Source organism: Phoca vitulina, unplaced genomic scaffold (genome assembly GCF_004348235.1).
Source record: "Phoca vitulina isolate PV1807 unplaced genomic scaffold, GSC_HSeal_1.0 scaffold24, whole genome shotgun sequence".
NCBI lineage: Eukaryota > Metazoa > Chordata > Mammalia > Carnivora > Phocidae > Phoca > Phoca vitulina.
This window is the reverse complement of record NW_022589727.1, coordinates 11,636,426-11,651,489: the sequence shown is the minus strand read 5'-3', so window position 1 is coordinate 11,651,489 and position 15,064 is coordinate 11,636,426. Positions and strand designations below refer to the sequence as shown.

Sequence of the window (15,064 nt, the reverse complement as noted above, 5' to 3'; positions counted from 1 at the left end):
CGCAGGGAGCAGAGAGAATACGTGACCTAACAATCACAATCTATTATGTGCGTTTACATTTTGTCTACTTGGCCTCACTATTGAGGAAGTTCTTAAAAAATCAGGAGGAGAGGTGTAGGAAAGATGATGGGATGTAGTCAGAAAGCTTATGCCTGGAATGAGGAATTAGAAGCAGGGCTGGGTACCTTTCTTGAGAAGAAGACCGATGTGTCCCACACAGGGATGGGCAGAGTCAGAGCGTTGGGCATCTGAAGGACACTTGAGATGAGTGAAGGGATGGGCTTCTAAGGAGGCCAGTTTATTTCTGTCCCCTCTCTACATGATAACCAATTACCGGAGTGCTTTTGCTCTTCCTGTCTCCTACCCCCCGCGTTTTCTTTCAGACCATCTGCCCACCTGTTAGCTTGACGGGAAGATGGTGATGCGGTCCATGTCAGGAAAACCACTTCTCCTCATCCTCTTTCTGTCTCACTGCCAAGCTCCAGTCTGGGGTGCCCTGTTAGTTTCATTTTGATAGTTTTCCCTCTCCACTCGAATCCTGCTCCAGTCAGACTTGGCTGTGTGTGTATGTGAGCAATTTTTTATTCAGAAATCATTTCACACTTACGAGAAAATTTCCAAGAACAATAGAAATTTTGAACTCCTGTATATTCTTTACCCAGACTACCCAATTATTAACCCTTTGCTATTTGCTATTTGCTTTCTTAATCTCTCCCCCTCTCGCTCACACACACGCACATTTTCTTAATATAATACAGTGAACAAATTTAGAGATTTAATAGTGCCATATTCCATATTTCAATTTCGCCAATTATCCCAATAATGTCTTTTCGTAGCCATTGTTTATCCCGTCCAAGACCTAATTCAGAGTCCTGCCTTTCTTATCTTTCACAATATGAATTTTTTTTTTTAAGAATACGTGCCAGCCGTGTTGTAGGATGTCCTTCCATTTGTGTTTCTCTGATGTTTTCTCATAAGGAGACTCAGGTTATGCATTTGGGGCAAGAACATAGTCTTATTCTTAAATGAAGTTGTGTCACTAATTCTACGCCTCTGTGTTTTATTTCCATTTTAGAAAGCAGCCTCTTGCACTGAAGAAGATGACATTCACATAGGCAAAGATTGCCTTCTGGTTTATTCTCAGGAAGACACTGCGTCTCTCCATGGTTCCATTGGCTGCTGCAGTTTTATTGAAGGAGAACTCGATGATCGCTTTCTAGATGATTTAGGGTTTAAATTCAGGACGCTAGCTGAAATTTGCTTGGGTCAAAAAATAGATATGGATGGGGAAACTGAGCAGAGGCAAAAACCTGTGGGAGCGTCAAGTACGAAGGCAGCTTCACATTCATTCAGTGAGCAAACCAGGATTAATTCAGAGAATGCCTACTTCTCTGGTAATAGCTTTCAGGTTCCAAAACCTTTGCATGAAGCAAATGCAGAGAAAGTAACTCAGGAAATAGTCACTGAAAGCTCCGTATCTTCTAGGCAGAGTCAAAAGGTAGCTACGCTGCTCCCTGATCCATTGGCTTCTGGTAACGTTGTAGTGACAGAAACTTCCTACGTCACAGGCCCCGCGATGCCACCAAGCCCCGTGATCCTGGGTCCTGGCCCGTCCCAGGCCCTTATTGTGACGGAGCGGACGTACGCACCGGCCCCTCCCTTCGCAGAGCAGCATTATGCTAATGACAGTAGTGTTGTGGTTACTGAGAGAATCATTCAGCCTAACGGGGGCCTACCTGGTCCTCTGGAAGGCTCTCAGCATCTGCCAGATGCGCATTACGTTATGGTGAGGGAGAGAGAGCGCTTCCTTGCCCCCAGTTCAGGGCTGCAGCCCCCCCTGGCTGCGGCCGCTGTGGCCGCTGTGGCAGTGGGACCGAACCTGACAGTGACAGAAAGGGAGCGAATCCCCGCCTCCAGTTACCAATTTCCTGCCAAAACCTCGGTGATGGCCAGAAAGACAGAGGTTTCTGGAGCCGCAGTCCATGGCCCCCTGCCAAATTTCAGTTTAGAGGAGTCTGGTCATTCTAATTCTACTCGCACCACGTCTACCAGGGTCTCCAAGCACAGCATCGTGCAGCATTCTTACTCCTGAACCGTAGTCCGCCACGGTCTGACCCGGAGTCCCATTTCACGGTTTCGACAGGCCTGTCTTCTGATGAGCCTGTAGACTTACGGGACACACACATCGGGCTTAAAACTCTTCTCAGTCACTAATACACAACCAGCCTCGCCGTCCTAGCCTCCGGGGGTGGGCTTCAGAAATGCTCCAGGGTTTGCTGAAGGCATAAGGACGATGCGATGTCTTAAGTGCCTTTTAGTGAGTTATGGCCGAACAATATTCACAAAGCAAATTAGAGAGTCAGTCCAGCTTCCAGGAGTTCACCAAATGGACACAGAGTAGCCAGGGCTTCCGCTGTGCAGTCCGGCCACCCATGAAGCTGACTGGGCCTTTTGGCCTACTGCCTTCACCTTGAACGTCGCCGTTCTGTATCCCATACTTGACAGCCCCCAGCAGGTTATCAACACCTCGTTTCTCCAAAACCACGTGCACAGTCTGGACGACTGTTTGAAGACTAGAGGCCTGGCCTTTTAATCTGTTTTAGGATGATTGAATTTGGGGACATTGACACAGTAAAGAGCACACGTTGTAGGTCTCTGTGTGTGTGTGTTGTATGACCATAAAAATAACATTATTGCTTCCCTGTGTCTCCCCAAAATCATGAAAATAATGAACACTTCAAATTCAGTTGAATAATCCAGGGCAAAATTCATAAATATAAAATCACTTTACTTTTTAGAGTAATATACTATTTTTACAAACTCAGGATACATTATCTTCTAATTCTGTACAGCTAACTTAACCACCAGATTGGCTTCTTCTCCGCCGTGGTAAGAACCTGCCTGTTTCACAGCTATGTATCCTCAGTACATGGCACAGTGCCAAATAAATACTGTGGCATCAAACCAAATTTTAGAAACCATCCTTTTTTGTTTACAGTTGCAAAAAATACTGAAAAACCCTATACTGTCAGTAACTGTGAGTTTGAAATGATTTTATTCTACATCTCAAAGTCGCTGACTGCCCAGTCCTCACTTACTACGTGAATATTAAATATTAAAGATCATTCAGTTGAACAGTTGGCCTGAAATTGTACAACATCCTTTTGCCTTTCATTTTGAAAAGTTATTTGGGTATTTTGGCTTCTCGGTAGATTACGCTTTCATTGCTCCTTGAAAAAATAGTTCGTTTAAAGTTTCAAAGCATGCGTGCTTATCAGTAACAGTTGATGTGAATATTTCCCACAACAAAATTAAAGACTATGTAATTTTTTGATTTTTCAAGGTATTTTGCTAGGGAAATGAATCTTTAAAAATTCTTTTTTTAGACGTGTTTTTTACTTGAATTATGTTATACAAAAGATTGATATGTTTTTCCCCTACTGACTGGATATGGGCAAAAGGCATATATTTTTAAATATCATTAAGTGTGTGGCCAAGGTGAAGGTCAGTCTTCCATGATCTAAGTTTTTTACTCTACTTAGTAATTGTTGCTTCCCCCCCCATTATATACTTAGTAGTTATATTTTGCTATGAATGCAACAGGAATTTCACTACTGTGTGAAATGTGAATATGATCTGTAGACTCCAAAAATCCAAACTTGGTCTTAACCGTCCTCCTTGGACAGACTCAGAAAACCTAACCTGTCTCTCTTGTATGTAGCATAATCACATTTTCTAAATGGTTTTTTTGTACCTGAAATGGTGATTTGTATTAGGTTTTACATTTGTTCCTTGGGAGATTATATTTGTACATGCATCATGATGAAATATTTAAATAAAAAGATGACCTTTAGAGTGACCCTTTTCCATCATCTTTTTATTGTTCCGTCATATTTTACAAGGACTATAGTTTTGCATCAGAGGAGAGATCTCCCCTGAAAACAGGCGTTTGTTTGACTTTGGTATTTGAATTAGAACTGCTTACATTGGGGTGCCTGGGTGGCTCAGTCGGTTAAGCGTCTGCCTTCGGCTCAGGTCATGATCCCAGGGTCCTGGGATTGAGGCCCGCATCAGGCTCCTTGCTCGGCGGGAAGCCTGCTTCTCCCTCTCCCACTCCCCCTGCTCGTGTTCCCACTCTCACTGTCTCTCTCTCTCTCTGTCAAATAAATAAATAATCTTTAAAAAAAAAAAAAAAAGAACTGTTTACACGAAAACATCATTTCCAGAAGGCCTGCTGAAATTTTAATTTCAGATATATTTTAGTGTAAATATGTCCCAAAGTAAAAAAATCTCTGTTGTTTATCTGAAATTCAAATTTAGCTGGGCACTCCGTATTTCTCTTTGCCAAGTCTGGCAACCTTGTTCCTAAGGGACTGGAGTTTGCTTTCTGCCCACAAAGTAACATTGGAGGAAGCTGTTGGGTTCAGCTAAAGAAAGCTCGCGCATCTAACCCAAAGAGATGAAATCACTCAGTGTTAAGCTGCTTTAGTTACTTGTTATAGTTCACAAGAGAAAAGGTCAGAGTTTCTTTCTGCCTATGCTATAATGTCACATTAATAAATACTTCCAACACTGGCACATCAAGACGTCCTAAAGCATAAAGACCGTGTAGTACTTCTGTGACCTCAGGGCTCCCACCCCAAGTGGCGCATGGGAGCAATTTTTAGTTGATCTCTACAGACCATAGCCCAATCACCACCACATCGAAATGTCTACAGGCGGATGTCGCTTATCAAGTAACACCTGGAAATGAGGTGCTTCCAAAGACAGGTTAAGGTGATCAAATCTTACCTCTTTAACATAACACAATTTCTTGGCTTCGGTATTTTAGTGGAGTTCAAGTCCTCTTTATCATTGCTGATTTTTTGGACTACTGTTTCTATTAATTGCTGAGAGAGGGATATTAAAATCTCCGGTGGATTGTGGCTCTGCCTACTCCTCGTTTAATTTTTTTCTAGTTTTGCTACCTGTGTCATGAAACTTGTTAGACCCGTGTTAATGGGTACAGATGTATTTAGCATGATCGTGTCTCTTCAAAGAATTGGCCCTTTTATCCTTATGGAATATCTCTCTTTTGTCTCTGATTATATTCTTTGTCCTGAAATCTGCTTTGCCTCACATTAATATTGCCTCGCTGGCTTTATTGTGCTTAGTGTTTGCATAGTTTATATCTTGGATCTTTTTACTCTCAACTTTATAATGTATGTCTTATACATATAGAGATGGGTCTTGCTTGCTTATCCATTTGAACACTTCCTAACTTTGAATGGGGGGGGGGTTAGTCTACTTGTAGCAAATATTCATACTGATGAGCTTAAGTCTGCCATCTTGGTATTTGTTTTCTCTTCGTCCCATCTGTTTGTTTGTTTTTCATTTGCTCCTTTCCTGCCTTCCTTTGTGTGTTGAATGTTCTGGGATTCCACCGTGGCTCCTCTATCAACCTTTTAACTGGTTCCTCTTGTGGAAATCCAATTTTAAAAAATCTCCTGCCAACCCCCCCCCAAAAAAAACTCTCCACAAGAGCAGAAGAGAAAGAAAATAGTGTTATTACTGAATAAGCATTATGCCGGAATAGGATGTGCATCACAGCAAGCCATAAAGAAATCGCAAAGACAGGGGCGCCTGGGTGGCTCAGTCGTTAAGCTTCTGCCTTCGGCTCAGGTCATGATCCCAGGGTCCTGGGATCGAGCCCTGCATCGGGCTCCCTTCTCCACGGGAAGCCTGCTTCTCCCTCTCCCACTCCCCCTGCTTGTGTTCCCTCTCTCACTGTCTCTCTCTCTGTCAAATAAATAAATAAAATCTTTAAAAAAAAGAAATTGCAAAGACAGAAATCTCACTTTTTTATATAGCCCGGCAGACACAACCCATTACATGCATGTTCACAACATAATGAGAACTTGCCCTCAAGCAAGACTTGCCAGCACCATCGGTCATACACAGTTCATCTTAAATTCACCTGGCAATTGAGGTGGCCATCATGTTGCTGATTGCCTTTATCCAAAGAAATAATAAGGCTTCTAATATCTCTATGATGGGTAATTAGTCACAGTCTGGATCCAGATGCCCATGGAGAAGAGGAGATTGAGATACCATCTTCCTTGATGTTCTCATCTTTGATGTTCAAAGAGATGAGTCCCAGGCCTTAGAGAAAGACATGGCTGCTTGTAAAGCTGACAAAAAGCTCATTTAGTTTTATTTTATTTTTTTTAAAAGATTTTATTTATTTATTTGACAGAGAGAGACACAGGGAGAGAGGGAACACAAGCAGGGGGAGTGGGAGAGGGAGAAGCAGGCTTCCCGCTGAGCAGGGAGCCCGATGCGGGGCTCTATCCCAGGACCCTGGGATCATGACCTGAGCCAAAGGCAGATGCTTAAGGACTGAGCCACCCAGGCGCCCCAAAGCTCATTTAGTTTTAAAAAGACTTCTATATTATCTGAAAAGGGCAAAGAAAGAATTAGCAATGATAAGTTTTCTAAAGTAAATGCTCTGAGGAAGAGGAACGGGGAGGGCAAGTCTCCCTTTTTGTACCAAGAAAAATTTAATTTTTCTTTCTCAGATTTGTTCTTATCCTCACACTTCAGGGCTATGATCCATGTGGCAAGTGGCTACCAATTGGATAGCACAAATTTAGACTGTTCCTATCACTATGGAAAGGTTTTTTTGGGCAGCATAACTCTAGAAATTATAGTATGTATCTTTAATTTATCATAGTCTACCTTCAACTATTCTACCACTTCATAGACAATGTACATAAGCTTTGAACTTTCACTTTGTGAATCTTGCTATGTCACTAGATCTCTGACCTTCAACTGTTGCCTCCTGTCCCCCACACCTTCCTCCATACCCCTGTGCATTATATTCAGAATATTCTGAAACCTGCATCAAGTCCATTAGTGAATGGAAATGGACTCATTATTCCAGAGATTACAGAACTTCCACCAACCCATGAGCCCAGTAGAGACAATGAGATGAGGAAGATGTGCCTCTGTTAAAAATCCAGATACACCCCTGGCTGGACATTTTCCATTGCCTCTTTATGTCCACTCTCTACCCTTCTTTTTCGCCTTGCTCTGAGGCCCAGGAGCTTGTCCTTTCCGGATGCTTCGACAGGCATCCTTGCCCTCTGCCTATGAGTTGGGTGTGGTCAGTGGGAAGCACTGGCTGGAGAGCGGCCAGAAAGAGAAGCACCTGTCAGGCATCTCTCTGTACAGAAACTCCTTTTCTGGATTCCTGGACCCACTCCCTCTCCTTGCTGCTTGAGGCCTGTTGGTGGTGATAGCTCCCTCCTCAATTGTATCAGATTCAGGGCCCTGGACTGTGCCTTGAGGTTTTCCTCTCCTGCCTCACTGCATGTATGTGACCCACTAGACTCCCCACACGTCTGTCTGCTTCCCCCTGGGACCATCAGTGACACAGTAAAAATCCTGTTGTATTCGTCTGCCTGGGCTACCATAACGAAGTCCCACAGCCTAGGGGGACTTAAACTACAGACATTTATTTTCTCACAATTCTGGAGGCTAGGAGTCCAAGATGAAGGTGTCGGCAGGGTCTGTTTTTTCCAAGGCCTCGTTCCTTGGCTTGTCGATGGTGGTCTTCTCTGCCACTTGCCTGTGTTTTCCATATCTATGTCCAAACTTCCCCTTCTTATACGGACAACAGTCATATTGAATTAGGACGATCCTGATGACCTCTTTTTAACTTCATTACCTCTATAAAGACCTTATCTCCAAATATAACCACATCCTGAGGTATTGGTGGTTAGGATTTCAACGTATGAATTTTGAGGGAACACAACTCAGCCGGTAAGACCTGGTGAACAAACAGGCTTCACTTGAACAGCTGTACTATTTTTTCCCAGGAAAGGCATGAATTTCTTCATCCCACTCTTTGGTTAATTATTAATAAAAATTGCTTGTCACAGTAATAAAGTTGAAACCTGGGTTGAAAGCAGCCTAAATGAGGAGATTGCACAGTATCTATTGAGCCTTCAGAGAAATTTCAAAGGTAATCAAAGCAAAAACACATCCGGTTGTCCTAAGCCATGGACCTAAGTATTGTTGACAGCAGCTAACATCCCCAGCTTGGTGGCCCTGGCCACGTGCTTTGCATTGCTTTTCTTTTTTTTTTAAAGATCTTTTTTTTTTTTTTAAGATTCTATTGATTTGACAGAGAGAGACACAGAGAGAGAGGGAACACAAGCAGGGGGCGTGGGAGAGGGAGAAGCAGGCTTCCCGCTGAACAGGGAGCCCGATGTGGGGCTCGATCCCAGGACCCTGAGATCATGACCAGAGCCGAAGGCAGACGCTTAACAACTGAGCCACCCAGGCGCCCCTGCATTGCTTTTCAATTTCCTCAGATATTTGCAGTACATGTACCACCAATGACTCCAAATAAGCTAAGGGAAGCATAATGATCCTTTCCCCTGGAACTCATTCTAAGGATTAATTTTTTTTTTTTCTTACTTGCTTCTGAGGCTTCTATACATAGCACAGTGGCCTTTCCTGGTTTTCTTTTATATTCTAAATTTAAGTAGGTACAAATTATTCTTTCTCTGTCTTTCCTCCTAGTTAAAAAAATGTGGATACAAAGACCTTAAAATAAAATATATTGATCGGCTTCTTCATTATGACTTCTGTTATCATGTCCATGAGGTAATTCATGGGCAAAATACTTCAGTATCAGGTATGCGATAAACCTGTGTACAGATTAATTCTAATTTATTCCCACTTAACACAAGTGGTGTTTGAAGAATCTTAATCAGAAATTGAAATTCCAGGGGTGGTTACTTAGCCCTTAGAATATCATTATTAAAATCCACCATCAGAGAGTTTGTTAATTAATATAAGGGATAGAAGTGATTTTTCATTGGTGAAATGAGTGGTTTTGCAACTGGGGATTGTTGAGGCATCGGGCACAACCCCCACTGCTCTTCCATGAATGAGGCATGAGAACACGGCAGGGCCGAGGCTAACAACTTCCGTGAAGCACTTGTGGTCTAGAGTCTCTCATCAGTCCTGTGTCCTTCCCCCTCCTGGAGAATGCTGCCGTCTGACCAACCAACAATGCCGGTTCCTCCTGCCATCTGAACACAACTCCATCCACCTCAAAAGGGACCTTTCATCAACTGCTGGTCAGAAGGGACAAGGGCAGAGAGTGGATATGCCCTGAGCTACAATATCTGTTTATATGACTGTTTGTGCCTGTCTGCTCATAAATATTTATACATTTTGTGGAATTGGTTTAACATTTGCTTGCTTTATAATAAACCACTAGTATAGCCCCCTATCTATCCCTAACTAGCAGAAATTATCAATATTTTAATTTTTTTAAATTGTCATTGGCTCAACGATCAGAGGGCTTAGGAAAATTAGCAATGAGACTAATTATTTTCCTTGGAAGATGTATTGCCTGGGATCAACCCTTTCTTTATTTTGCTCCAATTTTTCCTTTTAAAGTGATATTTTACCAAAATATTTTGTTGAATTACATGTACTTTTTTGGAAAAAAGCAAAATACAGATGAAAGAAGAAAAAGCAAATGATTTTCTCTATTTCTCTAATTGCTTCATGTATTATTCTTGCTTCAAATCCCCCTGCCCCCCTAGAAACTGAGATCACTGAAGACCGGAATGGACCCTTTTGATCTTTGTCTCCTCGTGATACACCCAAACAGGGCAACTGGGAATTTTGAAAATCCAATGAAGTTTTTAAAATGGATTTCCTAAGCCTGTGTGTGATGGATGATGTCAGCGTCCCACCTGTCCATCCTTCATTTAATTTGCAACCTCTTATTGGCTGCATCCCAAACCCAAGTTTTGTTCTCCTTGTAAAGTCTTAATCGGTGGACTCTGAGAAGGGTTTGAGGGGTTTTGGTGTGAAGAAAACTATGAGATTTTAGTGCGTAGCGGGAATTATTTGCAGTGGCTCAAAGACTCTTACGTTTCTTCCAGAGTTTCTTTCTACGTGCTGATTGCTTGGACTGCCAGAAATTTTACTCCGTGTATTATTTGTTTTATTATTCTGCCCTTTTACCCAGGGCCGCCGTTAGGATGGAACCCACACATCCCTCCCCCTCTCATGGGCTGCTTCCTCTAGCAGAAAGTTTAGTCTTAACAACCGTCTTGAGCTGAATCCTGCTGGAGATTTGCCGCTCCCTACCCCTCCAAGAACAACTGGTGCCGTGGCCCCAGTTTACAGGGCTTTCTCACAAAGAACAAAAACTGGGTTGAGGGGAAAACAGCCCTTGGGGAAAAACAATGAAGGAAGCGAGGAAGTGCACAAAATACAAACTTCATGAGTGCTTCTAAATATACTCCTACTAGATAAAGTCCATGTTGAGTTGGCTTAGCCCTAAACTATGTATACATTCACCTAGTAATAATTCACATGTTTCTCCACCTGGAGGCCCTCTGGACTACAGAAGCAGATGGAATAACAGAAGCACAATTATCCAAGCCTGTGCCCATCCAAAAGCCACGGTCTCACGCGCTTTTGGAGTAAATGAGTGTTATATGCTCCCTGGCCACAAGATGGCACTATGCACGCAGCAAAAGAAGCAAAGTCAATCGTGTCAAAGCTTAGAAGAAAAAGAATTAAGCAATTTAATAAGTTGTTAAGCAATGCAAACTCACAAAGGCCAATACCTGTCTTTGCTAACTGTGCTCCTCCCAGATAAAATGTATGTTTCAGGATTGCCTGGGAAACTAGGCCCAGACTTACAGAACCCATAATAGAATCCATATGGCTCATTTGGTGGTAAAATACAAAATGTCTCCCTGAAGGTGAGCCTTTGGTTCTATTAGAAAGGCTGCACTTGGGCGCCTGGGTGGCTCAGTCGTTAAGCGTCTGCCTTCGGCTCGGGTCATGATCCCGGCGTCCTGGAATCGAGTCCCACATCGGGCTCCCTGCTCGGCGGGGGACCTGCTTCTCCTTCTCCCACTCCCCCGCTTGTGTTCCTGCTCTCGCTATCTCTCTCTCTGTCAAATAAATAAATAAAATCTTTAAAAAAAAAAAAAAAAGAAAGGCTGCACTTTCGGTATGCCTGGGTGGGGTGGCTAAGTCAGTGGAGCGTCTGACTGTTGGTTTCAGTGCAGGTCATGATCTCAGGATCATGAGATGGAGCCCCTCCTACGGGCTGCTCACTCAGCAGGGAGTCTGTTTGGTATTCTCTCTCCCTCTCCCTCTGCCCCTCCACACCCACTCACACATGTGCTTGCGTGCTCTCTCTCTCTCTCGCTCTCTCTCAAATAAATAAATAAATACATCTTTAAAAAAAAAAGAGAGAAAGAAAGGCTGCACTTTGGAGGAAATGATGCTGGCCAATGCATTTACAAATAATACACTCTGCCTGGTGTGGGTTAATAAACAATACTTGCTGTTGAGCACTGTTTAGTGGCTTTAAGTTCATCCAAAGATGAGTAAGGCCCAGCCCTTGCCCTCCAAGGGCCCACACCATAGTGGAGGTGGTAGTTACAAACACCTTCTTCTGCAAATCAAGTCAACCTGCAATAAACAAGCCATCAGAGATAAAGAGAAAATTCCAGAGATTAATTGCTCTGTGAGGTTGGGGTGGGAATATCTAAGAGGCCTTCTTAGAGAGATGGACTTTTCATGAAAAGTGAAGATACATAAACAGGGATCAGCTGGATCAAAGGCCAGGGAGGGTGGTTAGTGTCTGGAAAATGACATGTAGTGGGCCCCGCAGAAGATAAGGATGAAAAGGCAGGTAGACCACAGGCAAAGGCTGTAAGACGACCTTATGCAGTAGAGAGCCACAGAAAATTTCTGAGCAAGACAATCGAAAGATCGAAGAGCCCTCAGGCTATAGAAAAAGATAGGCTGCAGATGGGAGATATCAAAGGAAGAGGGTGGGGAAATTGATAATTCCAATCCATGTGAATGTTAAATATTAACTTCTTTTTTTTTTTCCTGACTTCCATTGAATTTTCTAGGTATTCTCAGTGCCTCTTTCCTTGCATGTTTTCCTTTAAAGATTTATTTATTTATTTGAGAGAGAGCAGTGGGGCGTAAGAGGGAAGGGGAGGGCAGGGGGAGGGGGAGAGAATTTCAAGCACACTCCCCACTGAGCACAGAGCTGGAGGTGGGGCTGGATGGATCCCATGACCCTGAGATCATGACCTGATCCGAAACCAAGAGTCCAATGCTCAACCGACTGAGCCACCCAGGCGCGCCATAAATTTTAAATGTTATGTCAACAAGGTCACAGAACCAACAGAGAAGTAGGATACAGTTATAGCAAAAAAAAGTTGTACTAAACAAAATTAGAATCCAGCATTTGACAAGAGACTTTTTTTCTGATTCGTGATTTTACTTACATAAAAAGTCTTGCAGTGTTAAGCAATCAAAGTAACATCGGTCATTTACTTAATGAATCCCTTAACATTTAAAAATAATATATTTGAAATTAGACTGTTCCAGAAAACGGCTGACATATGGTTTTTTTCATGGTAATTTGATTTCACTTTGGTCTCCCTTATGAAATTGTAAGCTTTCTGAGCCAAGAACTTAGTCTGTATTTATTCTTATATCCTCAGTATATAATATAACATATATTATTATTTTTTTTTTTTTCTTTTAAGATAATATAACATATATTATATTATGGCAGATGCTCAGTTATTATCAGTTGCTGTTGAACTGCCCTTAAATTAGACTAAGTAGTATTGAAATTAATTGGATGGTGTATTTTGCATTGCTAGGTATTTTTCCCAAAACACTATTAGGAAACTTCACACTCACAGCAAATTTGGAAGAATTTTGATGAATACTCACATTCCATCATCTAGATTCCACCATTAAACATTTTACTGTTCTTGCTTTATCACATATCTATCCACCTACCCATTTCTCTATCCATCCATCAATCCATCTTATTTTTTATGAATTTCAAATTACATAATTGCCATAATTACACTTCGCTCTAAACATGTCATGTCCGTATCTTTAACTAGAGCTCAAGATTATGTTAAGAGGTGGGGGCCTTTGGGAGGTGATTAGGTTAGGAGGGCGAAGCAGCAGCCCAAATGGCCTAGGACAACACACACATACACACACACACACACACACAAACTGATTAGAGAGAGTGATGCTTGACCCAAGAGTAGTCATTTATAGGGTTCCTAGAAGCCCAAGAGATAGACAAGTTCAAAGATCTGCCCACAACAGAATGATGGTGAATACCTGGTCCAGGTCATTCCTTTCTCTGAGAATTGAAATGGAGACACTAGAAAGGGGCTTTTAGTTAGAGGTGAATGCAGAAGGAAAAAGACACACAAACAAAGAATTCTCTCTTCAGATTTCTTTGAGAGCCCCTAAATTGGTGGTTAAAGAGGTACACGGGGATTCTTGCTTTTCCAAGGGATGAGCTTGTCTATCCAGGAGCTTCCCTTGCAAGTGAAGAGAAATAAAATTCCCACACAACCTGAACCATCCTCAGGAAGGGTAGTGTAATCCACTATGTTGTTACTAGTGCAGGATTTAGTCTTAAAAATTAGAAAGATGGTTTAGCAACCTATCTACCCAGTTCACAGTCAAAAGCAAGGATGAAATAGAAATGAAGTTAGGTAATGATTAAAAAGAATATTCTCCCTCTCTTTCTCAAATAATATTTGGCTATAAGTAAAAATCAGAAAGTTAAAATTAGTGTTCTTTCTGAGCATGGAGGCAAACAAATTCTCTAGCTCTTTCCCCAACTCTCACATGGCCCCGGTAATGGGAGATGAAGAACGTCTGCTACCAGATGCATCCTCTGATAATTCTAACAACCCATCAAAAGGTAATCAGATTCTGCAGCTCGGCTTCTACAATTTTACCTCAAGAGATGATCTTCCAATTATGACAAGATGTATGTATAAGGATGTTCATCCCAGTGCTGTTTATCGCATAAAAACTGTAATTTAAAGCGACAGGACAGAGGCGCTCCTAATTTACTTTCAGTAATTGCAAGGATACAAGGGAGCCTGGGACAGGTCTTTACCACTCCGCAGCCCTTCCTCACCGCGTCTATCAGCTACAGGAGGCTTAATGGCCCACTTTCCGGACAAGCAACCCAAGGTGGAGCTCCTAGCCGTGCAGCTCCTGGGCTCACCCGGAAGGTAAAGCTTTCAGATCCGCCAGGCCTTTCATTACTCAGTGGTTCTCACTCCGGTCAAAAATTGTAACTGCAGGCAGTCTTTAAGAGCGGAAAATAAATGTGCATTTCACTTTGGACTAATACTACTCCGGAGCCACACAGAGACACTGACTTGTGGTAACAGTGGTGGTAATAAGAATATTAAGCGTTATGTACGGGGCACTTTCGATTGGCGGGCACTAGGCTAACTGAGCATTTCTCCTACTATTGTCTGATTTTTCTCCTCACAGCCATCTTAGAGATACATCGTATTATTTTCTCCCATTTTACGGAGGTGGTAAGCTAAGGGTGAGAGCAGGTATGTAATATGGCCCGCTGGATGATCTATCTCGTGCCTTCTCCATCATCAGACATGGAGCTAAAGAAATGATAACAGGCAGGAGAAAAGCCAAGAGTGAGGGGTGCTCAGGAACGCAGAAAACCATTTAATGCTTCCTCCGGTCTTTGAGTCTGTTGGGACAGAGAGGGGCTCTTTAAAAACAATTCAAAAGCCAAAGACGTAGAAGAGGGTTTTTCCCCTCAAATACCCTAAACTATTTTTCATCACTGCAAACAAAAGCGCGGGGCAGAAATTTCCATTCACCTATGATCTATGATAGCTAAAGGAGATTAGCCATCATAGATCGCTAATCTCCTTTAGCTATCACTTAGCAACGGGCAACAAATGGAGGTTGGCAAAGACGGGCTGATTAGCATTCTTTTTTAGTCAAAAGATCAGAGTTTTTACAAGGTACAGCCAACTGCCCTCAGGCTTAAAGGGGTTTTAAAGGTCGGGCAAAGTTGTTCTTGCTTTGGTTTGGTATTTTCCTTCAGCGCCAAACAAGTTTTCTTTGTTTGGTTTCTAAAACTCATGTAGATCTTTGAAAGAGACCAGATTCTGGACTGTTGGGGGGGGGGGGAGGAGGAGATCCC

The 15,064-nt window shown here is 42.5% G+C and overlaps 1 protein-coding gene across 1 annotated transcript in view; it reads left to right on the top strand.

The window, feature by feature from the left end:
* Positions 1-3,854, top strand: part of DSG2 (desmoglein 2) — a 47,823-nt gene extending 43,969 nt beyond the window's left edge. Inside the window, exon 15 of the mRNA XM_032421400.1 lies at positions 1,076-3,854. Coding sequence (XP_032277291.1) covers positions 1,076-2,092 — 1,017 coding nt within the window. The 3' untranslated portion in view covers positions 2,093-3,854. The remainder of the gene's footprint in view (positions 1-1,075) is intronic.
* The last annotated feature ends 11,210 nt before the right edge of the window (positions 3,855-15,064 follow it).